This window comes from Bombina bombina, chromosome 5 (assembly GCF_027579735.1).
Source record: "Bombina bombina isolate aBomBom1 chromosome 5, aBomBom1.pri, whole genome shotgun sequence".
Taxonomy (NCBI): Eukaryota; Metazoa; Chordata; class Amphibia; order Anura; family Bombinatoridae; genus Bombina; species Bombina bombina.
The window spans coordinates 646,105,363-646,132,383 of NC_069503.1; the positions used below are offsets into that span (position 1 = coordinate 646,105,363).

General features: G+C 35.3%; 1 protein-coding gene across 3 annotated transcripts in view; it reads right to left on the reverse strand.

Moving 5' to 3' along the window:
• CDH18 (cadherin 18) overlaps window positions 1-27,021 on the reverse strand; it is a 951,076-nt gene that overhangs the window by 643,831 nt on the left and 280,224 nt on the right. For all 3 annotated transcript variants that reach the window (XM_053714609.1, XM_053714610.1, XM_053714611.1), the window contains exon 3: window positions 21,182-21,301. In XM_053714609.1, coding sequence (XP_053570584.1) covers window positions 21,182-21,301 — 120 coding nt within the window. The remainder of the gene's footprint in view (window positions 1-21,181; window positions 21,302-27,021) is intronic.

Below are 27,021 nucleotides of genomic sequence, written 5' to 3' on the forward strand. Positions count from 1 at the left end.
TGTTCATCCATCGCGGGACCGGCATCTTTGTCATCCCTGCGGTGGCGGAGTGGTTGATGTACGGAGGCGGAGGTCCAGACAGAGGTCCATCGGTCCGACATGGAGGTCCTCTTCATGAGATCGCCCGCCGTACACTGAAGATTCAATGCAAGGTACCCCTTTTATATTGGTATACTGTTGCATTCCTATTGGCTGAAAAATTAAAATCAGCCAATAGGAATTAGAGCTGCTTAAATCCTATTGGCTGATTTAAACAGCCAATAGGATTTAAGCAGCTCTCATTCCTATTTAGGGTGCCGATTCAGAAATTTGGATGCATTTGAATCTCCGAATTGGCTAAAATTCGGCCGAAAACTAAACTCGGTCAAAACGAAACTCACATATCTACTTTAATTTTGTGTTTCTCTTTACAGCAGAAGTACTTATCTAACTTAAAGGGTTACTAAACCCAAAATCTTTCTTTCACGATTCAGATAGAGAATACAAATTTAAACAACATTACAATTGACTTCTATTATTTATTTTGCTTCTTTTTTTAGATATCCTTAGTTGAAGAAAAAGCAATGCACATGGGTGAGCCAATCACACAAGGCTTCTATGCGCAGCAACCAATCAGCATCTTCTGAGCATATCTAGATATGCTTTTCAGCAAAGAATATCAAGAGAATACAACAAATTAGATAATAGAAGTAAATTAGAAAGATGTTTAAAATTGCATTCTCTTTCTAAATCATGAAAGAAAAAATGTGGGTTTCATGTCCCTTTAATAACAACAGACCCATTATATTGATGTACATGCTCTTTCTAAAATGTTCACTGGACCCTTTAGTTATACAATATATTTTATCAATAGACTGTTTAACATTGGCTACACAGTTCTATTGCTAATTTAAAGTTCTCACTGTATTTCTCAATTATATTGGGGTCGATGAATGCCCCAAATAAAATTGTGTCAGTTATTTTATTACTCTGTACATCTTCTAAAATATCAATTCAGCATAATCATTGTTAAACATTGTTTCTAATATATTTACCAGCGAGAAAAAAAATAACATTAAAACTATTATTGGTTATAGATATTAATAATTCAAGATGGTATTTTGTCAGCTTCTTTACTGCACACAAGTGACATTTTCAATGGCTTACAATTGTATGTTATATCTTGCCTTAAGGATAGTATCATGTAAAGTAATTTTTTTAAAGAAATAATTTGTTTTATAGCTAACAGTGAATGTAGATCAATGAACGAGTAAAAAATGTAATTACACTTTAAAAGATTAACCTTTTATAAAAAGGTGGCCTTAAATTATCACTACACTATATAACATGTTTTTGAACAAAATGAAAATTTTTAATACAGAAATGTATTAATTTGCATATTTGTGCACTAAACATAGTTAATGAAAAAAACAAAACTCCAGTTTACATATTTGTAGTGCTGCTGTCTAGACATTAAAGCTGTTTTGCAAGAATTGACAAGGGGCACTTAAATATATAGAACAATTTATAGCAGTTAAAAGCGCCTATTAATAACACACATAAACTGTGTTTAGTTTACATTAACCATGTCTTGGGAGTGCTGAATTTACATTCACATTTAAAGCTCTCATAACACCCATTTTTTATTGATGTGCTCACAGGCTCAAACCTCTAGCATCTATATTAAGACACATTGACAGAGAGACAAATTCTTCACATTTAGAAATTATGTAAAAGATTAAAGAAAATTGCATGATAATTGATAATTCATTAATAAACTAAGGAAAATCACATATGAATAAGATTTGAACAATAAGATTTTATTAAAAATACCATATTTAACGATGGAATAGTCATCATGGGCATATAAGTAGTAATAATAACAAACTATAACTTGGTGACAGAAATATATATATTTGATTTAAAAGGATACTGAACACATTAGCAACTTTCTAATTTACTACTATTGACACATTTTCTTCGTTCTCTTGGTATCTTTATTTAAAAAAAGCAGGAATATTACAAGCTGACTTCCAGTTTGGGTGGAGCTTCAATTCGCCATTCCCCATGTCGGCGTTCTTGTGAGCACTAAAGGAAAAACTACCCCTCAGCTCTCTGCCACCTAGCCTTTGGAGTTTTACTGGAGGTTTTGTGTTTATCTACCGTGGCACCTGGCTTGGAGTTACCTTTAACCTAGCTGGAAGTTCACATGGCCAACATTGGCCAGCGGCTATACCGCAAAGCTCCCTATACCCTGTTTTTATAATTGAGGCTACAGGAGAAAGAGGCCAATATACTAAAAAGAACTTCAGCACGATACAGTTGTGCTATAAGAGGCAGGATACCTGGTTTTCTGGTTGATTCATCAAGATCTTCTTTTCCACAGGAAGGACAAAGGAAAACTTAGGCGACGTGCTCACAGAGCATATTACCATGAAGATTCTCGACTGATCTGTACTACTTGAGGATGGAGCTGTTGATGCCCAGAGGAATCTGAGCTTCACGCCTCAACCTCGTAGTTCATCCTGTTACAGGACTCAGCAGCGAGGTGTATTTATCTCTAGGCCCAGCAGGATTATTGCTGGGTAAACCAAAGCTATACAGGATCATTGTGTGAGTTCTGCATTACAGCCTGAGTTACATATTCATCTACAGGAGCGCAAGTATAACTTTCCTCTGTCTTCCCTGTTTATATGACAGAAATATAAATACATAACCCAAAATGTTTTATTTGATGGGGCTCTTTTGCTGTGAAGCTTTGTGATAGTCCAATGTTCTGATACATAAAGAAAGAAAAATAAGCTATTACAATTAAAGCATAAGGGGAAAGTGGCCAGCCAGCTATTATATAATCTCTGGGACTTTGATCAATTTACTATAAGATGTTTGGGCTAGTTTAATCCCTGAGAAACCTTGGAAATACAGTTTTTTTCTGTTTCTCCAGTTGTTTTGGATACTGTGCCTTTATTAACCAGAACCTCTGCTATAGACTCTCCATACAGCAACAATACTTAGAGGGGGTATCTAACTACAGAACTCTTAATATTTAGAGTATATACTCCCCTAAAGGAATCATGTCAAATGTTTAACATGTTAAAGATATATAACTAAATAAGCATGTATAAATAGCTGTATTACTGTCTATTTTAGTATACTGCTCCCTCACTTGGGCAAGATACCCATGAGTTTATGCTCCTAGGTTGTGGGGACTGAAGTATTTATATCACCTGTTTTGATATTAATCTTTTGAATATCCTTAGATATTACTCGTTAGTAACAATATATATATACCGTTCCATTAATGAATGCATTGATTTAACATAGCTTGGCTATAATTAAGATTATTGGTGTTCAGTACTACGAATAAGCTCTTTGCCAGAACTGGCATCTGCGATACTGAATAGGACTGCTGATTTGTATTTAAAGTTGTTCGTTTTCACTATCGCTGAAGTCAAGATCAGATGTATTGTCATAACTTACAAAAGTACAAAATAGATAGAGAGGCTTCATTTGAAGGCAATCCATTTCTTTCACGTATTATCTGCTGATTTTTTCACTTTTCACATCAGAGCAGCTCTCTTCCTTTATAGGTTTTGAAATAATACACAGAAACGTATACACAAAACGCAAACACACATTGTCCTTATTTAACCTAAAATAGGTTGATAGCTTTCACTGAAGGTCAATTCCCCTTCATCAGGTTTTTAATTTTTTCACTCTATTCACAGAAATGCACACTAAATACAACTATACATCTTTTCCACTTTTGAGCCAATAAGACCTTGCTATATCCTTTATTTGTTCACACTTAGATAGTGTAAATTTACTTTTTCTTTCATTCTTTCTTTCTTTCTTTCTTTTTTTTTTTTAATGGAAAGGTTTGTCACATAAGGCAGACAAAATTCACCTATAATGCTTACCAAACCAAGAGATAAAAAAGTAAAATTTCAGACGTTAGTACTGATTCTACCAATGAAACTCTAATCCATACATATGACTCCCAAACCTTGATATCCCAGTTGAATTTACTCTTCACAACCCAATTTGATGTAATTAAAAATGATTTGTCTAATACATCTGCAAATTTAGATGCTCTGTCCTCTGAGGTGAAGCAATTCTCCTCTAGAATGACAGAAGCAGAGAATAGAATCTCTGACCTCGAGGATTTAGTAAACACTCAAGATAATGTACTTACTAAACAAGAAGCTAAGATACAAAATTTACAATTACGCCTAGAGGACATGGAAGATTGCTCTAGGTGCAATAATTTAAGAGTAGTGAGTCTTCCAGAGACTTTAAAGTATGAAAACCTCTTAAATTTTACTTCTAATACTCTACCTCAGGCCCTAGGATTTCCTCCTTCTCAATTACCGCTAGACATAGAAAGAGCTCACAGGGTAGGCCCTAGGAAATTCAATGAGGATGGTTCATTGAGAAATAGAATGTGTATATTCAAGTTATTGAGGTTTCAAGATAAAATTGAACTGCTTAAACTATATAATAAGGTTGACATATTCACTATAGTGAACAAAAAAAATTTCTATTTCAAGATTTCTCAAACGAGACCGCCACAAAAAGGAAAAATATGGCTTCTTTCTGCACACAATTAAGAAATAAGGGTTTTAAGGCCCGTATGGTATACCCTGCTAGAATTATTATAGAGAAGAATGATTCTAGGATAAATTTAAATACTATAACAGAAGCCAATTAATTTATTGCAAATATTTAGAATTTATAGAGTTTGAAAGGAGCCCAAAACACAAGGAAAATCCAAGAGCTATGTACTTTTAATGGTGTATTTGCCTCTTTCCTTTTATTTTTTTGTCTCCTCTTTGTTGCCTTTTCAGCTGGTTGCAGAGAGATTGTATTATACTTTTCAAGGGTATAGACCGCTTGAGCCTATGTACATAATAATTTTAGTTACTGATGTTTGGCATTGCTTTTCCTTTTTTTTAATAGTTTATTTATTAATTGTCCCCAACAATATAAAAAGTCAGCAATTAACATAATTATACGCCATGCAGGGCATAACATTCTATGGCAATAAAGACGACATAATATTAACAAATATCAAAATATCAAAAAAATTAACAATCTGTACTCATGGTAGAACTTAAAAAAGCTCTTCTATAGAGATCTTGACTAGTCATTAAAAAAATATTGATATATAACAGTTACGTTTGGACAGTTTTTACTAATTTTCCAAACCGAACTATTCATTGATGCTATTTGCTGGTTTTGGACTAGGAATCTTATAGACATACATCTACTATTAATATTGAAATAAAAACTGTCAAGGCTATCAATTCCTCTAGTATATGTCCCAATTAAGCTCTGTGGCCAGCTATAGCACCTCATCTCACAAATAGCAACATACACAACTAGACAAAAAACAACACATAGTTAAAAAAAAAGAAGGGGGAAATAGCCTCTCGCCTCCCCCCCCCCCCAATCCCCATCCATCACTCTAATCTATTTAAATTATCCATTTCTCCAAAAAGTTGAGTATCTATCTGATAAAATCAATTGTTGAAATAGGGGAGAGTCCCGTAGCGGAAATATAATTTGGATCTGTGTCTGGTCTGGAAGTGATAGTATAAAATGTTCCCATTTAGCCAGAAAAGCTATTAATTTAGTTTCTAGAAAAATTAGAGGATCTTTTATATCTATTGCTAATTGAAATAGCATATTATTAACAAAAGCTGTAATACCAGGTGCTTTTTTTATCTTTCCAAGTTCTAAGTAGACATGTGCACCGCTAAAAAATTCGGTTCGTTTTCGGTTCGGATCGATTCGGACTTTTCGAATTTCGTTTCGGATCGAATCTGATTCGGCAAAATTTGAATAAATTCGTTTCGGATTTATTCGGATCCGAATAAATTCGTTTCGGATTTATTCGGATTCGGCTGAATTCGGTTCTATTCCGTTCCGAAATTCGGTATGTTTTTAGTACACTAACACCCATTTAGTACACTAAGTCACTAACACCCATAAACTACCTATGAACCACTAAACCGAGGCCCCCCCACATCGCAAACCCTATAATAACATTATTTAACCCATAATCTGCCGATCGGATATCGCCGCAACCTACATTATAACTATTAACCCCTAATCTGCCTCCCCCAACGTCGCCGCAATCTAACTACAAGTATTAACCCCTAATCTGCCGACCGGATATCGCCGCCGCCTACATTATAACTATTAACCCCCTAATCTGCTGTCCCTAACACCGCCGACCCCTACATTATAGTTATTAACCCCTAATCTGCCTCCCCCAACGTCGCCGCAATCTAACTACAAGTATTAACCCCTAATCTGCCGACCCGATATCGCCGCCGCCTACATTATAGCTATTAACCCCTAATCTGCTGTCCCTAACACCGCCGACCCCTACATTATAGTTATTAACCCCTAATCTGCCCCCCCCCCAACGTCGCCGCAATCTAACTACAAGTATTAACCCCTAATCTGCCGACCCGATATCGCCGCCGCCTACATTATAACTATTAACCCCTAATCTGCTTTCCCTAACACCGCCGACCCCTACATTATAGTTATTAACCCCTAATCTGCCTCCCCCCAACGTCGCCACAATCTAACTACAAGTATTAACCCCTAATCTGCCGACCTGATATCGCCGCCGCCTACATTATAGCTATTAACCCCTAATCTGCTGTCCCTAACATCGCCGACCCCTACATTATAGTTATTAACCCCTAATCTGCCTCCCCCCAACGTCGCCACAATCTAACTACAAGTATTAACCCCTAATCTGCCGACCGCAAATCGCCGCCACTATAATAAATGTATTAACCCCTAAACCGCCGCACTCCCGCCTCGCAAACACTATAATACATTTTATTAACCCCTAATCTGCCCTCCCTAACATCGCCGCCACCTACCTACAATTATTAACACCTAATCTCCCGCCCCCATCGTCGCCGCTACTATAATAAGGTTATTAACCCCTAAACCTAAATCTAACCCTAACACCCCCTAACTTAAATATAATTTAAATAAAACGAAATAAATTTACTATAGTTAAATAAATGAATCCTATTTAAAACTAAAGACTTACCTGTAAAATAAACCCTAAGATAGCTGCAATATAACTAATAGTTACATTGTAGCTATTTTAGGATTTATATTTATTTTACAAGCAACTTTGTATTTATTTTAACTAGGTACAATAGCTATTAAATAGTTAATAACTATTTAATAACTACCTAGCTAAAATAAATACAAATTTACCTGTAAAATAAATCCTAACCTAAGTTACAATTACACCTAACACTACACTATCATTAAATTAACTAAATAAATGAATCATATTTAAAACAAAATACTTACCTGTAAAATAAACCCTAATATAGCTGCAATATAACTAATAATTACATTGTAGCTATTTTAGCATTTATATTTATTTTACAGGCAACTTTGTATTTATTTTAACTAGGTACAAAAGCTATTAAATAGATATTGACTATTTAATAGCTACCTAGTTAAAATAATTACAAAATTACCTGTAAAATAAATCCTAACCTAAGTTACAATTAAACCTAACACTACACTGTCATTAAATAAATTAACTACAAGTACCTACAATTATCTACAATTAAATAAACTAAAGTACAAACCCCCCCCACTAAATTACAAAAAAAAACAAACACTAAATTACAAAAAATAAAAAAATATTACAAGAATTTTAAACTAATTACACCTAATCTAAGCCCCCTAATAAAATAACAAAGCCCCCCAAAATAAAAAAAATGCCCTACCCTATACTAAATTACAAAAGTTAACAGCTCTATTACCTTACAAGCCCTGAACAGGGCCCTTTGCGGGGCATGCCCCAAAGAAAACAGCTCTTTTGCCTGTAAAAAAAACACACAATCCCCCCCCCACATTACAACCCACCACCCACATACCCCTACTCTAACCCAAACCCCCCTTAAATAAACCTAACACTACCCCCCTGAAGATCTCCCTACCTTGAGTCGTGTTCACCCAGCCGGGCCGAAGTCTTCATCCGATGGGGCAGAAGAGGACATCCAGACCGGCAGAAGTCTTCATCCAAGCGGGGCAAGAAGAGGTCTTCCATCCATCAGAAAAGTACAAAAAAACAAACAAACACTAAATTAGCAAAAATAATAAAATATTACAATAATTTTAAACTAATTACACCTAATCTAAGCCCCCTACTAGCTATTAATATAGCTACAATATAACTAATAGTTACATTGTAGCTATTTTAGGATTTATATTTATTTTACAGGCAACTTTGTATTTATTTTAACTAGGTACAATAGCTATTAAATAGTTAATAACTACCTAGCTAAAATAAATACAAATTTACCTGTAAAATAAACCCTAACCTAAGTTACAATTACACCTAACACTACACTGTCATTAAATTAACTAAATAAATTAATCCTATATAAAACTAAAGACTTACCTGTAAAATAAACCCTAATATAGCTGCAATATAACTGCAATATAACTAATAGTTACATTGTAGCTATTTTAGCATTTATATTTATTTTACAGGCAACTTTGTATTTATTTTAACTAGGTACAATAGCTATTAAATAGATATTTACTGTTTAATAGCTACCTAGTTAAAATAATTACAAAATTACCAGTAAAATAAATCCTAACCTAAGTTACTATTAAACCTAACACTACACTATCATTAAATAAATTAACTACAAGTACCTACAATTAAATACAATGAAATAAACTAAACTAAAGTACAAAAAAAACAAACACTAAATTACAAAAAATAAAAAAAATTACAAGAATTTTAAACTAATTACACCTAATCTAAGCCCCCTAATAAAATAACAAAGCCCCCCAAAATAAAAAAAATGCCCTACCCTATACTAAATTACAAAAGTAATCAGCTCTATTACCTTACCAGCCCTTAAAAGGGCCTTTTGCGGGGGCATGCCCCAAAGAAAACAGCTCTTTTGCCTGTAAAAAAAACACAATACCCCCCCCCACATTACAACCCACCACCCACATACCCCTACTCTAACCCAAACCCCCCTTAAATAAACCTAACACTACCCCCCTGAAGATCTCTCTACCGTGTCTTCACCCAGCGGGCCGAAGTCTTCATCCGATCGGGCAGAAGAGGACATCCAGACCGGCAGAAGTCTTCATCCAAGCGGGGCAAGAAGAGGTCTTCCATCCATCAGAAGTCTTGATCCAGGCGGCATCTTCTCTGTTCATCCATCCGGAGCGGAGCGGCAGCATCCTGAAGACATCCCACGCAGAGCATCCTCTTCTTTCTTGATCCGACGACTAGGTGACTGTACCTTTAAGTGACGTCATCCAAGATGGCGTCCCTTGAATTCCGATTGGCTGATAGGATTCTATCAGCCAATCGGAATTAAGGTAGGAAAAATCTGATTGGCTGATTCAATCAGCCAATCAGATTCAAGTTCAATCCGATTGGCTGATCCAATCAGCCAATCAGATTGAGCTCGCATTCTATTGGCTGATCGGAACAGCCAATAGAATGCGAGGTCAATCTGATTGGCTGATTCCATCAGCCAATCGGATTGAACTTGAATCTGATTGGCTGATTGAATCAGCCAATCAGATTTTTCCTACCTTAATTCCGATTGGCTGATAGAATCCTATCAGCCAATCGGAATTCAAGGGACGCCATCTTGGATGACGTCACTTAAACGTACAGTCACCTAGTCGTCGGATCAAGAAAGAAGAGGATGCTCTGCGTGGGATGTCTTCAGGATGCTGCCGCTCCGCTCTGGATGGATGAACAGAGAAGATGCCGCCTGGATCAAGACTTCTGATGGATGGAAGACCTCTTCTTGCCCCGCTTGGATGAAGACTTCTGCCGGTCTGGATGTCCTCTTCTGCCCGATTGGATGAAGACTTCGGCCCGCTGGGTGAAGACACGGTAGAGAGATCTTCAGGGGGGTAGTGTTAGGTTTATTTAAGGGGGGTTTGGGTTAGAGTAGGGGTATGTGGGTGGTGGGTTGTAATGTGGGGGGGGGTATTGTGTTTTTTTTTACAGGCAAAAGAGCTGTTTTCTTTGGGGCATGCCCCCGCAAAAGGCCCTGTTCAGGGCTGGTAAGGTAATAGAGCTGATTACTTTTGTAATTTAGTATAGGGTAGGGCATTTTTTTTATTTTGGGGGGCTTTGTTATTTTATTAGGGGGCTTAGATTAGGTGTAATTAGTTTAAAATTCTTGTAATTTTTTTTATTTTTTGTAATTTAGTGTTTGTTTTTTTTGTACTTTAGTTTAGTTTATTTCATTGTATTTAATTGTAGGTACTTGTAGTTAATTTATTTAATGATAGTGTAGTGTTAGGTTTAATAGTAACTTAGGTTAGGATTTATTTTACAGGTAATTTTGTAATTATTTTAACTAGGTAGCTATTAATTAGTCAATAACTATGTAATAGCTATTGTACCTAGTTAAAATAAATACAAAGTTGCCTGTAAAATAAATATAAATGCTAAAATAGCTACAATGTAACTATTAGTTATATTGTAGCTATATTAGGGTTTATTTTACAGGTAAGTATTTAGTTTTATATAGGATTAATTTATTTAGTTAATTTAATGACAGTGTAGTGTTAGGTGTAATTGTAACTTAGGTTAGGGTTTATTTTACAGGTAAATTTGTATTTATTTTAGCTAGGTAGTTATTAACTATTTAATAGCTATTGTACCTAGTTAAAATAAATACAAAGTTGCCTGTAAAATAAATATAAATCCTAAAATAGCTACAATGTAACTATTAGTTATATTGTAGCTATATTAATAGCTAGTAGGGGGCTTAGATTAGGTGTAATTAGTTTAAAATTATTGTAATATTTTATTATTTTTGCTAATTTAGTGTTTGTTTGTTTTTTTGTACTTTTCTGATGGATGGAAGACCTCTTCTTGCCCCGCTTGGATGAAGACTTCTGCCGGTCTGGATGTCCTCTTCTGCCCCATCGGATGAAGACTTCGGCCCGGCTGGGTGAACACGACTCAAGGTAGGGAGATCTTCAGGGGGGTAGTGTTAGGTTTATTTAAGGGGGGTTTGGGTTAGAGTAGGGGTATGTGGGTGGTGGGTTGTAATGTGGGGGGGGGATTGTGTTTTTTTTTTACAGGCAAAAGAGCTGTTTTCTTTGGGGCATGCCCCGCAAAGGGCCCTGTTCAGGGCTGGTAAGGTAATAGAGCTGTTAACTTTTGTAATTTAGTATAGGGTAGGGCATTTTTTTTATTTTGGGGGGCTTTGTTATTTTATTAGGGGGCTTAGATTAGGTGTAATTAGTTTAAAATTCTTGTAATATTTTTTTTATTTTTTGTAATTTAGTGGGCGGGGGTTTGTACTTTAGTTTAGTTTTTTTAATTGTATTTAATTGTAGGTACTTGTAGTTAATTTATTTAATGATAGTGTAGTGTTAGGTTTAATTGTAACTTAGGTTAGGATTTATTTTACAGGTAATTTTGTAATTATTTTAACTAGGTAGCTATTAAATAGTCAGTATCTATTTAATAGCTATTGAACCTAGTTAAAATGAATACAAAGTTGCCTGTACAATAAATATAAATGCTAAAATAGCTACAATGTAACTATTAGTTATATTGCAGCTATATTAGGGTTTATTTTACAGGTAAGTCTTTAGTTTTATATAGGATTCATTTATTTAGTTAATTTAATGATAGTGTAGTGTTAGGTGTAATTGTAACTTAGGTTATGATTTATTTTACAGGAAAATTTGTATTTATTTTAGCTAGGTAGTTATTAAATAGTTATTAACTATTTAATAACTATTGTACCTAGTTAAAATAAATACAAAGTTGCCTGTAAAATACATATAAATCCTAAAATAGCTACAATGTAACTATTAGTTATATTGAAGCTATATTAATAGCTAGTAGGGGGCTTAGATTAGGTGTAATTAGTTTAAAATTATTGTAATATTTTATTATTTTTGGTAATTTAGTGTTTGTTTGTATTTTGGTACTTGTATGATGGATGGAAGACCTCTTCTTGCCCCGCTTGGATGAAGACTTCTGCCGGTCTGGATGTCCTCTTCTGCCCCATCGGATGAAGACTTCGTCCCGGCTGGGTGAACACGACTCAAGGTAGGGAGATCTTCAGGGGGGTAGTGTTAGGTTTATTTAAGGGGGGTTTGGGTTAGAGTAGGGGTATGTGGGTGGTGGGTTGTAATGTGGGGGGGGGATTGTGTTTTTTTTTTACAGGCAAAAGAGCTGTTTTCTTTGGGGCATGCCCCGCAAAGGGCCCTGTTCAGGGCTGGTAAGGTAATAGAGCTGTTAACTTTTGTAATTTAGTATAGGGTAGGGCATTTTTTTTTATTTTGGGGGGCTTTGTTATTTTATTAGGGGGCTTAGATTAGGTGTAATTAGTTTAAAATTCTTGTAATATTTTTTTATTTTTTGTAATTTAGTGTTTGTTTTTTTTTGTAATTTAGTGGGGGGGTTTTGTACTTTAGTTTATTTAATTGTAGATAATTGTAGGTACTTGTAGTTAATTTATTTAATGACAGTGTAGTGTTAGGTTTAATTGTAACTTAGGTTAGGATTTATTTTACAGGTAATTTTGTAATTATTTTAACTAGGTAGCTATTAATTAGTCAATAACTATTTAATAGCTTTTGTACCTAGTTAAAATAAATACAAAGTTGCCTGTAAAATAAATATAAATGCTAAAATAGCTACAATGTAACTATTAGTTATATTGCAGCTATATTAGGGTTTATTTTACAGGTAAGTATTTAGTTTTAAATAGGAATCATTTATTTAGTTAATTTATTGATAGTGTAGTGTTAGGTATAATTGTAACTTAGGTTAGGATTTATTTTACAGGTAAATTTGTATTTATTTTAACTAGGTAGCTATTAAATAGTTATTAACTATTTAATAACTATTGTACCTAGTTAAAATAAATACAAAATTGCCTGTAAAATAAAAATAAATGCTAAAATAGCTACAATGTAACTATTAGTTATATTGCAGCTATCTTAGGGTTTATTTTACAGGTAAGTCTTTAGTTTTAAATAGGATTCATTTATTTAACTATAGTAAATTTATTTCGTTTTATTTAAATTATATTTAAGTTAGGGGGTGTTAGTGTTAGGGTTAGATTTAGGTTTAGGGGTTAATAACCTTATTATAGTAGCGGCGACGATGGGGGCGGGAGATTAGGTGTTAATAATTGTAGGTAGGTGGCGGCGATGTTAGGGAGGGCAGATTAGGGGTTAATAAAATGTATTATAGTGTTTGCGAGGCGGGAGTGCGGCGGTTTAGGGGTTAATAGCTATAATGTAGGTGGCGGCGATATCAGGTCGGCAGATTAGGGGTTAATACTTGTAGTTAGATTGTGGCGACGTTGGGGGGAGGCAGATTAGGGGTTAATAACTATAATGTAGGGGTCGGCGGTGTTAGGGACAGCAGATTAGGGGTTCATAGTTATAATTTTAGGTTGCGGCGATATCAGGTCGGCAGATTAGGGGTTAATAACTATAATGTAGGGGTCGGCGATGTTAGGGACAGCAGATTAGGGGTTAATAGCTATAATGTAGGCGGCGGCGATATCAGGTCGGCAGATTAGGGGTTAATACTTGTAGTTAGATTGCGGCGACGTTGGGGGAGGCAGATTAGGGGTTAATAACTATAATGTAGGGGTCGGCGGTGTTAGGGACAGCAGATTAGGGGTTAATAGTTATAATGTAGGCGGCGGCGATATCGGGTCGGCAGATTAGGGGTTAATACTTGTAGTTAGATTGCGGCGACGTTGGGGGGGGGCAGATTAGGGGTTAATAACTATAATGTAGGGGTCGGCGGTGTTAGGGACAGCAGATTAGGGGTTAATAGTTATAATGTAGGTGGCGGCGATATTCTGTCGGCAGATTAGGGGTTAATAAAATAATGCAGGTGTCAGCGATAGCGGAGGCAGCAGATTAGGGGTTAATAAGTGTTAGATTAGGGGTGTTTAGAGACTCGGGGTACATGTTAGGGTGTTAGGTGCAGACTTAGTGTTTCCCCATAGGAAACAATGGGGCTGCGGTGTTAGTTTTTTTTCAGCCGAAACTCCCATTGTTTCCTATGGGGAAATGCCGAATCTTAACGAGCTAATTCGGATTTATTTGGAGATACGGCAGCTATTTCGGATTCATTCGGTAGATTCGGAAGTATTTTAATTCGGAAATCCGAATCGATCCGAATCTCCGAATTTACCGAATTTACCGAATTTCCGAATTAATCCGAAACGAACCGCACATGTCTAGTTCTAAGAATCATTTGTCTTGCAACTAATATGGCTGTATTGACTAAATGTTTATTTTGTATATCCTTCTCACATATGAGAAATAAAACATGTTCTAATTTAAGTTTAATTCTGATAGGTATACATTTATTAAGCCAGTATACTATCTTACACCAAAATTGTTGAATCTTTGGGCAATAATAAAAAGCGTGTGATAGGTCAGCTTCTGAAGAATTACATTATGGGCATTTAATGAACCCTTGTCTATTCCATTTACACATAAGCTTTGGTGTTAGATATGCTCTTTTTAATAATTTTATATGTGATTCTCTAAATGAGATGGCACGAGTATACTCTGCAATTACTCTAAAGCTCGTTTTAAATTGTTCAAGTGCTAGATTTCCAACCTCCAGACTCCATTTAGCATATAAATCTAATATTTTATCTTTGGCTTCTAGTATAAAGAAAGGAAATTGAATGTTTCCCAGACTGATAGCTGTCAATAATTGAATTTATATTCCTATGACTATTTGGATTATATTATGCCATTTTATTGGAGTCAACAAAATGGCGAATTTGTAAATAGGCAAAAAATTGGGTCCTCTTTAAATTATATTCTTTGGTCAGAGAGTCAAAAATGTTAACAGATTTAGTCTGCATATCAATAATTTGGCACACTTGAGTTATTCCTTTTTGAGCCCAGTCATAAAAGGCGTGAGTTTCTATACCACTTGTAAAGTGTGGATTGCCCCTTATAGGTAAATATTGTGATATACTATAATTAATCCAGAGACTATGGCATATTTTCTTCCATGCTAATATTATGTTATATATAGTATATTTAAAATCCATTTTTCAGCACTTTTCAGAGGAGGGTGGTGGAGTATGGCTTTAAGAGATAAAGGAGATATTACAGCAGCCTCACTTTGATAATTAGTTACGTATTCTGCCCCTGTTAGCCAGTCTAGTGCATTTTTGGCCATACATGTCCAATTATATATTTTTAAATTTGGGAGGGCTAGTCCTCCATCCTCTTTTAAATGCATCAATTTCTTAAATGCTATACAAGGCTTCGTTTTATGCCAGATAAATTGTACACACTGTGCATTAAAGCTATTGAGATCTTTAGTAGGGATAAAAATTGGAATATTTTGCATAAGAAAAAGAATTTTAGGAAAGAGCATCATTTTAATAAGGGAGACTTTTGCAGATAAAGATAATGGTAATTGTGTCCAGTTTTTTAAGCATAGTATACATTTTTGCCAAACTGATGGAAAATTCAGCATATACCATTCACCAGGATTCTTAGATAGTTATACCTAAGTATTTAATTTTACCAGGTGCTTGTCTAAAAGGATTTAAAAGCAAGCTGTTTTTTGTTTTTAAGATCCACAAAATTTCTGACTTGTTTAGATTTATTTTATACCCTGAAAATTTACTGAATTTACCAATTGAGTCAAGAATGAGAGGAATGTTTCTCCTAGTGTTACTAATGTAAAACAGGACATCGTCTGCATACATTGATAAAGTGAATTTCTTGTCACCCATCAAAATCCCTTCCACTCTTTCCCTACAGTATATGGCCAAAGGTTCCAGTGCTATATTAAACAATAGAGGCTATAAGGGACAGCCCTGTCTGGTTCCTTTTCGTAATGTTAGGCTTGGGGAGGTTAAACCATTTATATTTATATAAGATACTGGATCATGAAAGATTAATTTAATGTAATTAATAAAATTCCCTTCTATCCCAAATCTGTCTATAGCCGTAAACAGATGGTCCCAGGAGATACAGTTGAATGCCTTCTCGGCGTCTACTGTCAACAAGGCGAAGTCTGATTGCCCCACAAGTCTTATCTTTCTTGCTAGCAAGCATCTGTTCTATTAAGAACATAGCAGTTCTTATATTTTTCTGCGCAGTCCTCCCCTGCATGAACCCAGTCTGGTCTGCTTGAATTATGACATTGCTATTCCTATGGGTGTGTTTCCTTATTTATTTATTTTTTCTCCCCTGGTCCCTCTCTCACCCTCTTTTTTCCAAAGATAGGTTTTTAAATGATATAATTGTATCTATATGACAGAATTAAGAGAAAACTTTAAAGTCTTGTCTTGGAATATTGGAGGTATCTCCTCCCCAGCTAAACGCAAGCTAATAATAAAAACTTTAGGTAGATTCAAACCAAGTATTGTTTTTCTTCAAGAAACTCATTTAAAGAACCAAAAGATACCTAAGTTTAACTCTAAATCGGTGGGAGAAGTAATAGGCACACCATGTACAAGCAGGAAGAGTAGGGTGGCTATTCTAATAAACAAGGAGTTGACATATAAGTTCACCAATATATATGCAGATATAGATGCTAGATATATAATATTAAAGATACAAATAAATTAGACAAAGTTAGTCTTATGTAATTTATATGGGTCAAATAGATTCTCCCCTCTATTTTGGGATAATATGAAGGCTAAATTATTTCCTTATATAAATCAAAATCTTATTATAGCTGGAGATTTCAACATGTCCCTGTGTCCAGATCTAGAGAGATTTGGTATAGAATACCAAAATTGTTATAATAATCAGGCCAAATATTTTTAAAAATTCTGTTACAAGTTAAAATTAACAGATATCTGGAGAATTAAGAACCGGGATAAAGTTACATATACTTGTGAATCCAAATCTCATAAAACCTTCTCTCGAATAGATTATATTTTCATCTCAGAATCAATTATAAATTATTAAATCACAGGTGCATATAAATGATATAATGATTTCTGATCATGCAATCATATCACTGTTCTTTGATACTTTAGTTAATGTCAAAGATAAAATTAACAGCTTCTTTTTTCCTAGCTATCTGTATAATAATCCTATATTTTCTCAATGGTTAAAACAGAAATGGAAAGATTACTGCACCTTCAACATTGGTCAGTATAATCAGATAGAACATTTCTGGGAGGCCTCTAAGGCTGTACTTAGAGGGGAGATTAATGAGTATTTAATGAGTATATATGCTTCAGGAAAAAAAAAAGATGAATGCTACTGAAATGCAACGCACCAAACTGGTTAGAAATTCTTATAGAAGATATTATAATAATCGTAATAATGATAATTGGGGATTATATATTAAAGCTCGATAAGAGAGAGATGTTTCCTTAAAACAAAAATTTCAAGAAGGCGAACGCAGGTTGAATATACATTTCAGGGGTTTTCATGGGTGCGCCACAATTGTTAGAAACAGGAAAAATATATATATATTATATTGGCAGTCAAAAATGGGGAAAAGAGATTCACAGATAATCAAGACATTAGCAGAGTATGTTATAATTATTTCCAAGATCTATATTCTGAGAGAAAAAGTAACATTCTAAACCAAGAAAATTTTTGGTCCAAACTTCAAATTCCTAGAATAACAGAAGCTGATCTTTCTACATTAAACACCCCTATATCAATAAAAGAGATAATGGAGGCTATAGAAAAAGCCAAGTTAAATAAAGCGGAGGGACCAGATGGTCTACCAGCAGAATACTTTAAAATTTTAGCTGAAGATTTTTTACCTATTTTGGAAAAATTCTTTATTAGTTATTTTGTATCAAATATGCTTATTACAAATTACTTCTCTGCGGCTAATATCTCTTTGATACTTAAAAAAGCGAAAAACCCTGATGATCCTACTTCTTATAGACCAATATCAGTACTGAATGCTGACTATAAAGTTTTGACCTCTATAGTAGCCTCCAGGCTCTCTCATTGTTTTGTTAAAATTATTCATACAGACTAAACTGGTTTTATGACAGCCAGGAATTCTTCAAAAATATTTATAATGAAAAGTTATTACTTATATAGATTATATGTTTTCTTTAAAGGGAACGAAGAATGTTCAACTTTATCAAGATCAAGCAATACTCACACTCGATGCCGAAAAGGCTTTTGATTCGATTGTCTGGGATCATTTATTTAGATCTGCATCCTAATTTGGCTTTTAAGAATCAATTTCTACATTTTATTCTCAATCTATATAATAAATCTATTTCCTATTTACTTATTAATGGCTCGCTTTTGCCAAAAATTACTGTGGGTAGAGGTACGAGGCAGGGATGTCTACTATCCCCACTTCTTTGTAATCTGGTGCTAGAACCTCTCGCAATTTGGTTTAGGAATATAGTCCCAGGAATAAGGGTGGGGTCACATAGTTTAAAAATCCTGTTATACGCAGATGATTTATTGATCTTTCTACAGAATACTGCACAAACAATCCCATTAATCGTAGATAGTCTAAAGTTTTTTTCTTCCTTTTCTGGATATAATATAAACTGTAATAAGAGTGAACTTATGTGGATATATAAAACAAATGCCAGTCCTCAACTGGTATATAGCAAACTTTCAACCTCTCATCCAAAAAATTATAGCGGATTTAGATGTATGTTCTTCTTTTCCTCTTTCAATATCTGCTTGTGTGAATCTAATCAAAACTATTGTCTTTCCTAGACTACTAAACCTGTTACAGAATCTACCATTATTTATTCATGCGCAAGATTTACGTAAAATACATTCAGCCTTCTCTAGATTTATTTGGAAAGATAAGATCTTCTTCAATCTCACTGAAAAAGATGATGCAACCACATAGAATGGCAGGGTTAGCGCTGCCTAATATTAACGTTTATAATATTGCCACATTGGACAAAATTGCAATAGATTGGATGAAAGACACAGAAAATGTATCCTCAAAAGAAAATGAGAATGTCTTTGTACAGCTCTTAAAGCGATTATTCACTGTGCCCTCAAAAAGTTACCGGACAATATTGAAGGGTTAGTATCTATTAAAAATATTATCCTGGCATGGCATAAACTCTGCTCTTTGCTAGATTTGGATTACTCTTACTCAGAATATTTAGCTATTATAGGGAATCCGAGTTTTATACCAGGAATTAGCCATGACATCTTTAAAAAATGGTCCGATAAAGGTCTTAAATGTATTCATCAAGTATTAGTAAATAGTGGTCATATGGTAAACTATGAGACCCTCTCTCAACAGTTTGATCAACCCAGATATAGTTTCTTTGCATATTAGCAATTAATACACTATGTAGACCGTGTCAGATCGGATATGATGCGATATAAGGCCTGGTCTTATATTAACATCTGTACACTAAAATACCTGGCAGGTTTTCCTTCCATTTCGCTTCTGTATGATATCATGCTTGCTAAGCAAAGTGTCCCCTTGTTTAATAAGACTTGCGATAAGTGGAAAAATTTTCTTTTTTCCACTCTAGATTTTCCCAGACTTTATTCAAGTCTATCTGCAGTTAAAAAACTTGTAATATCAATGAGCTGGAGGGAATCACATGTTAAAATCATTAACAATTTTTATATTACTCCGGCTCAACTAATGAAAATGTTTCCATCCCAAATAGCTAGATGTCCTCGATGTGCTGACCTGAAAGCTGATATTCGACATATGCTCTACCACTGTCCTAAGATGTTGCAAAGCTGGGAGAAAGTACAAAATCAAATCATATTTGAATCTTATTATTTGAAATCCAATAAGGAATTATTATTATTTTTTTATTAGGATGGTTACCTATATTTAAAACTTACTCACTACAGATTCAGAAACAGATACTTTACCCATTTTTTACTTCTGATACGTTTGCAGAACTGGTTGTATTTGTGTTATAGAGAGGTTTAATGATTCAGGTTGTTGAACCTTTAAGATTAGAGAGAAGGGGAGTGGGAATTGTTATGGTTAGGTTCCTACATAGTAGAGAATTATATCAATCTTAGAAGGTAGAGGGAGGAGAGAGGTGGTGGGACATCGGGACCGTTCCCAGGGGTTCCTCCCCCCTTCCTTTTTTTTCTGTTTTGCTTTGTCCTGTTTTGTTTAATTTTGTCCTGTTTTGTTTAGTTTTGTCCTGTTTTATTTTTATTTAAAGATAAAGTCTCAACAACGTGGGTAAATGTTTAATTTATTTAACTTGATCGAGCTACTTCTTGGATTACAATTCTTTTTATGGTTTAAGCACAGCATGTAATATTGTGTTAGCTGTTATATTTCTTTTGTTATTTTTTTGTTTTCCATGAAATGTAATATCAACTTTCCCCCTGCGAGGGAATAATTTGTAATATTTTTTATGAGGGAACCCACGTGTTGAATTTTAATAAAGATATTTATATAAAAAAATAATAATATTACAAGCTGGCCCATTTTTGGTTCAGCACTCTGGATAGCGCATGCTGATTGGTGGCTGCATTTAGCCACCAATCAACAAGCGCTACCCAGGTGCTGAACAAAAGTGGGGCCAGTGAGCAAGATTACATTCCTACTTTTTCAAAGATACCAAGATAACTAAGAAAAATTGAAAATAGGAGAAAATTAGAAAGTTGCTTAACATCGCATGCTCTATCCGAATAAATAAAAGTGGGTTCAGTATCCCTTTAAACAACAATAAACACATCTTGCATTTTTGTAAAAATGTGTGCTTCTCCCACTCTTTCTAGAGAGACCAACAAACACATTCTGTAACCTGCTAATGCTGCAGATCAAATAGTTAGTTTAGGCAATTTTTAGTATTTTAAAAACCTAGGTAAAAGATTTTGCTCTTTTGCCTCTTTAGGGAACAATGCACAAAGCACAATTTAAAAAAAAAAATACAACAACAACAAATCCAGAGGTATATTTAATGCTCCTTTCAGTTCTTCCTGTTGTATACTTACAAAATGTTCAATTTGAATTTCTGAAATCAGATATAAATTATTGGTGTAATAATGACATACAGTAAATTGTATTTAACTTTACTTCTTTCCCTGCAAATCTTTCTTTTCTGCTTTTGATTTATGTATCTACATAAACAATCATTAGATGTTTCCAACTCTAGATATGAGAGATGGACAGTAGATTAATTAACTACTAGGCAATTTTGCTTTAGCTGTTGATTAAAAAATAAAAAAATACCTGTTTTAGGATCAACAGAAAAATAAGGTTGTCCTTGAAGGATGCTGTAAACTACTCTTGCACTGTTTCCATATGTTGGATCATCTCCATCAGTAGCTGTCACCTGAATAACAGAAGTACCTGTATGGATAAGAAATTAATAATTAAAATGTTTTTTGAAGACTAAAAAAAAAAGGTTACAATATTGCCAAAAAAACATAAAAAATTTATACAATACAAAATCATCTTGATTGATTTACTGATAAGTATTTGTTATGATAATTTGTAATTTAAAAAATGAATGTACTGTACTGTAAATTATACATTGTTAGCTTTATTTTTTTCCCCTTTAATTTACTTTACCATTAGCCATACTGTGTTTTCTAGTTCAGTGTTACATTTAAAGTTAATGTATGTTTCAAAATTTCTATCACCTAGCAACAGTCTAAAAAAGTGTTGATTCTGTTAGTTTTGTTTGTGTTCATGAGAGTTCATGTGGGACTAAATTACTGACAGTATTGTCCAATATGTTGTGCTACACCTGAGTGGTTATGTCATCTTAACACTGATTATTGTACACCTGCTTGCCTTTGATCATACACCTGAGGATTTTGTGTTCTACTATATTATCCTGCATTAAAAATACAAGTTTTACTTCAGAGCTGCAAAAACCTGTCAGCCACAATATCGAAATAACTTCAATTTTTATTCTCAAAAATAAAGAGCTTCTAAACTTTAAAATAAGTTTTCCTAATTTTTTTTTTAAATATACACTCTCTCTCTCTCTCTCTCTCTCTCTCTCTCTCTCTATATATATATATATATATATATATATATATATACTCACTTACAAGCTCTCAGCTAAGATTTAAAAGCAAAAATGGAAAGGTTAGTTACCGCATCTGGCCAACTGGGACAAGCCCAGGTACCACATCAAGGTCCTTTCCAATACCTGGGACCCTAAAACAGCCACACGATGCAAGCTCTCAAATCCAAACAAACTGGGAACAAGGGAAGGGTGCACAGGCTTATGTAATCACCCTAGACATATACAAAACACGGAAGGGGACTGCACTCTCATACTGGACCAGGTACACATCCTATAACCCTGTAACATGCTCAGCCCTGGGTGCTCACGGCACTCACAGGAAGCTGTGCTGTCCCCAGAGTCACAGGCAGTTAACCCCAGAAGGGTTCCCAGTTTGTTTGGATTTGAGAGCTTGCATTGTGTGGCTGTTTTAGGGTCCCAGGTATTGGAAAGGACCTTAATGTGGTACCTGGGCTTGTCCCATTTGGCCAAATGTGGTAACTAACCTTTCCATTATTGCTTTTAAGTCTTAGCTGAGAGTTGTAAGTGAGTACTGGACTTTCTCTGTGTGTTGTATTAATTTGTTTTGTAATTTTCCCTATGGTTCTTGCACCCAGCTGTCTGGGGTTAACTGCCCATATTATTTTTTATTGTCTTTATTTATATAACAAACATGTGTGTGTGTGTGTGTGTATATATATATATATATATATATATATATATATATATATATATATATATATATAATATCCAAAAAAGATTAAGCACATCAAACAATTCTTTCCAGCAGCCAATGTATAAATGTATACAAAAAGTCCAGCAAAAAGGCACTCACTGTTCACATTAAATTTAACTTTTAATAAATATGCAAAAATTAAAAAGACATAACGTTTCGGTGTTTACAAAACACCTTTTTCAAATATCAGCAATACAAAGTTTCCCTAGTAGAGGTGAGTTTTGGGATACTAGGGAAACATTGTATTGATGACATTTGACAAAGGTGTTTTGTAAACACTGAAAAGTTACGTCTTTTTAATTTTTGCATATTTATTATAAGTTAAATTTTATGTGAACAGTGAGTGCCTTTTTGCTGGACTTTATATATATATGTATGCATTTGCATAATATTTTTAAAACTACATTCATTATATATACTTTCAGGATTACACATTTAAAGGGAGATTAAATTCATTTTTAAGTATATACATCTGAAATGAATCACTGCATTGCAAAAGATGGTTATACAAAAAAAATAAAGTGTACATTTTAAGCAATGTTGTCATTGTTTTGTAGTCCACCCTTAATAAAGACTTTTAATGATGTATATATTACATCCTCTGCTGTAGCCAGTTAGGGACAGATATAAAAGAGCCCCTGTACATATCAAGCAATTGTTTCACAGTATTTAGGAGATTAGCTCCCACCAGCCTCTACAGTTTAAGTTTGAAATCACAAAAAACAAAGGCACAATATATAATGAAAGTGTTTTACAAAATTTTTCACTATGCATAATTGAATCTTTTATGAGGGATTCAATTTCGGTTTAATCCACATTTAAGTAGTGTATGATCACAAGAAAGAAATGTGAAAGAAATGTGAAACAAAGTGAGGTGATGGTAAAGGCTGTAGCATTGCAAACCTCCTAACATTTCCTGGAGGTTTTCCAATATGGGAGGATATGGAAAATGTGGGCAGTGGTCTACTAGAATTGTGTAGGGAGACCACATAAGAGGGGGGGCGTCATTGCCTAAGCCCTGGACAGAAGGCTGGGGTGTCTCATGGATTAAACAAGGCATGTCCTGGGAGGAATTGGGGTGGTCCCTGAGGAATTAAACATTTGACTTGGCCGAGTAGCATGGTGTAGGAAGTAAATGAGACGATTGGGAGGTTGGGCATAGCTTGAAAGCTAAGAGGAAATCTGAAGTGGCTTTAAGAGAAGCATATGTGCAAGTGTAGAGGACAAAATAGAATTCAGACATATATGCATATAGTGCTAGTTTGGTAAATTTCTAAAAAAAAATCCTATTGTAGTATAGATAGATTATGCTATTTTAATCAACTTTCCAATTAATTCTACTGTCTATGTTGCTTCACACACTTGTTATCCTTTGTTCAAAAGCATACCATGGTAGGCTCAGGAGCAGCAAGCTTCTGATTTGTGGCTGCAAATATATGCCTCCTGTCATTGTCTCATTTGGTATTTTCTACTACCTCTCAATAGTGCATTGCTGCTCCTTCATTAAAGGATACCAAAATTTGATAACAGAAGTAAACTAGGACATTGTTAAACATTGTATGCACCATCTGAACCATGAAAGAAAATTTGGAGTTCTAAAGGGACAGTCTACTCCAGAACTTATATTGTTTAAAATGATAGATAATCCCTTTATTAACCATTCCCTAGTTTTGCTTAAACAACATGGTTGTATCTAAGTCTCTGCAGAACTGCCCTTTGCTTCAGTTCTTTTGACATACTTGCATTTTAGCCAATCAGTGTTGACTCTTAAATAACTCAATGAGAGTGAGCACAATGTTATCTATATGGCACACATTAACTAACACTGGCTAACTGTGGAAATTTTTTTGAAAGCACTGAGATAAGAGGCAGTTTTTAACAGTTTAGAAATCAGTTTTCAGCCTACCTGGGTTTAGCTTTCAGCAAAGAATAACAAGAGAAAAAAAGCAAATTTGATGATAAAAGTAAATTGGACAGTTGTTTAAAATTGCCTGCCCTATCTGAATTATAGAAGTTTAATTTTGACTAGACTGTCCCTTTAAGTCCCTTTAATTTATATCAAACTCCAATATGCAAAGCTCAGTAATCACCATTGTGCTTGAACACTGATTAGCTACTTATTATTATTATTATTATTATCGGTTATTTGTAGAGTGCCAACAGATTCCGCAGCACTATTAACAAAGGAGGAGTACAACAAAACAATCATAGGGATCAAATGGGTAGAGGACCCTGCCAAGAGTTGCATTGTTGTAGTCAGCTCTTAAGAAGGTGATCTACAAACAGCTGCCTCTTAGGCTTACATGCTAAGGGGGTTCAGTGGATAGCAATGGAGGAGAGGAACTGGTATAAAGAAAGGCTAGCATAGGTTGTATGCATCCCTGAACAGTAGTGTCTTTAGAGAGCGCTTGAAGCTTTCAAAACTAGGGGAGAGTCTTGTGGAGCGAGGCAGAGATTTCCACAAGATGGAAGCCAGTCTGGAGAAGTCCTGTAAACGGGAGTGTGATGAGGTAACAAGAGAGAAGGACAGTAGGAGGACAGTAGGACGGAAGGGAGAGTACCTGGAGACAAGGTTTGAGATATAGGGGGGAGCAGTGCAGTTGAGGGCTTTATATGTCAGAGTGAGAGTTTTGTGTTTGATTCTAGAGGCAAGAGGAAGCCAGTGAAGGGATTGGCAGAGAGGTGCAGCAAATGAAGAGCAACATGTAAGGAAGATGAGCCTGGCAGAGGTATTCATTATGGATTGTAAAGGAGCTAGGTGGCAGGTGGGGAGACCAGAGAGGACAGAGTTGCAGTAATTGAGGCGGGAAAGTATGAGAGAGTGGATTAAAATCTTAGTTGTGTCTTGTGTAAGGAAATGTCTAATTTCAGAGATGTTTTTAAGGTGGAAGCGGCAGGCTTTAGCCAAGAACTGAATGTGAGGAGTGAAAGAAATATCTGAGTCAAATGTGACCCAGAGACATCGGGCATGCGGGTTAGGGGTAATGATGGAGTTGTCGACAGTTATAGAGAGATTGGTGGTGGAGATTTTGGACGAAGGGGGGAAAATAAGGAGCTCAGTTTTGTAGAGATTTAGCTTGAGGTAGTGAGAGGGCATCCAGGAAGAGATGTGAGAAAGACAGTTAGTGACATGGCTTAGCAAGGAAGGAGATAAGTCTGGTGCAGAGAAGTAGATTTGGGTGTCATCGGCATACAAATGATAATGGAAACTGTGGAACTTTATTAGGGAACCTAGTGATGACGTGTAAATTGAGAAGAGAAGGGGACCGAGGACAGAGTCTTGCGGTACTCCAACAGAAAGTGGTGACGGGGCAGAGGAGGCCCCAGAGAAGGCTACACTAAAGGTACGGTTTGACAGGTAGGAAGAGAGCCACGAGAGGGCTGTGTCACAGATGCCAAAGGATTGGAAGGTTTGGAGCAAAAGAGGGTGGTCAACAGTGTCAAAGGCTGCGGACAGATCAAGGAGGATAAGCAGAGAGAAGTTGATTTGATGTAAGTACGTCATTGGTAACCTTAACAATTGCTGTCTCTGTGGAGTGATGGGGATGAAATCCAGATTGCAATGGGTCAAGGAGGGAGTTTAATGTAAGGAAATTGGATAGGCATGCATATACTAGTTTTTCGAGAAGCTTTGAGGCAAGAGGGAGGAGGGAAATAGGGCAGTAGTTGGATGGGGAGGTAGGATCAAGGGAAGTTTTTTTAAAGATAGGTGTGACCAGTGTATGTTTCAGAGATGAGGGAAATATACCAGTGCTGAGGGAGAGGTGAAAATGTGTGTGACTATAGGGGTAAAGGTAGCAGAGAGGGAGGGGAGTAGCTGTGAGGGGATAGGGTCAAGGGGACAGGTAGTGAGGTGAGAGCGCAGTATAAGTGCTGAAACTTCTTCCTCAGTAACAGGGGAGAATGAGCTAAGTTTAAGGTTATGTGGGTTGTGGTTGATTAAGAGCATTTGAGTGGGTGAAAGAATGGAATTATGTTGAGAGGTGATTTTGTTTCTGATGGAGTCGATTTTGTTAATGAAGTGGCTGACAAAGTCTTGAGCTGACAGAGAAGTTGTATTAGGAGGTGGGGGAGGGCAGAGAAGAGTATTGAAAGTGGAGAAAAGACGTTTTGGGTTTTAAGAAAGATTACAGATAAGAGTAGAGAAGTAGTGTTGCTTATGGAGATTAAGGGCAGAATAGTAGGAGTTCAAGATTAATTTGTAATGAAGAAAATCAGCTGAACTCCGAGATTTTCTCCAGTGCTGCCCAGCAGTATGGGAACATCTGCGTAGGTACCGTGTCAGATGAGTATGCCATGGCTGAGGATGAGTGTGTG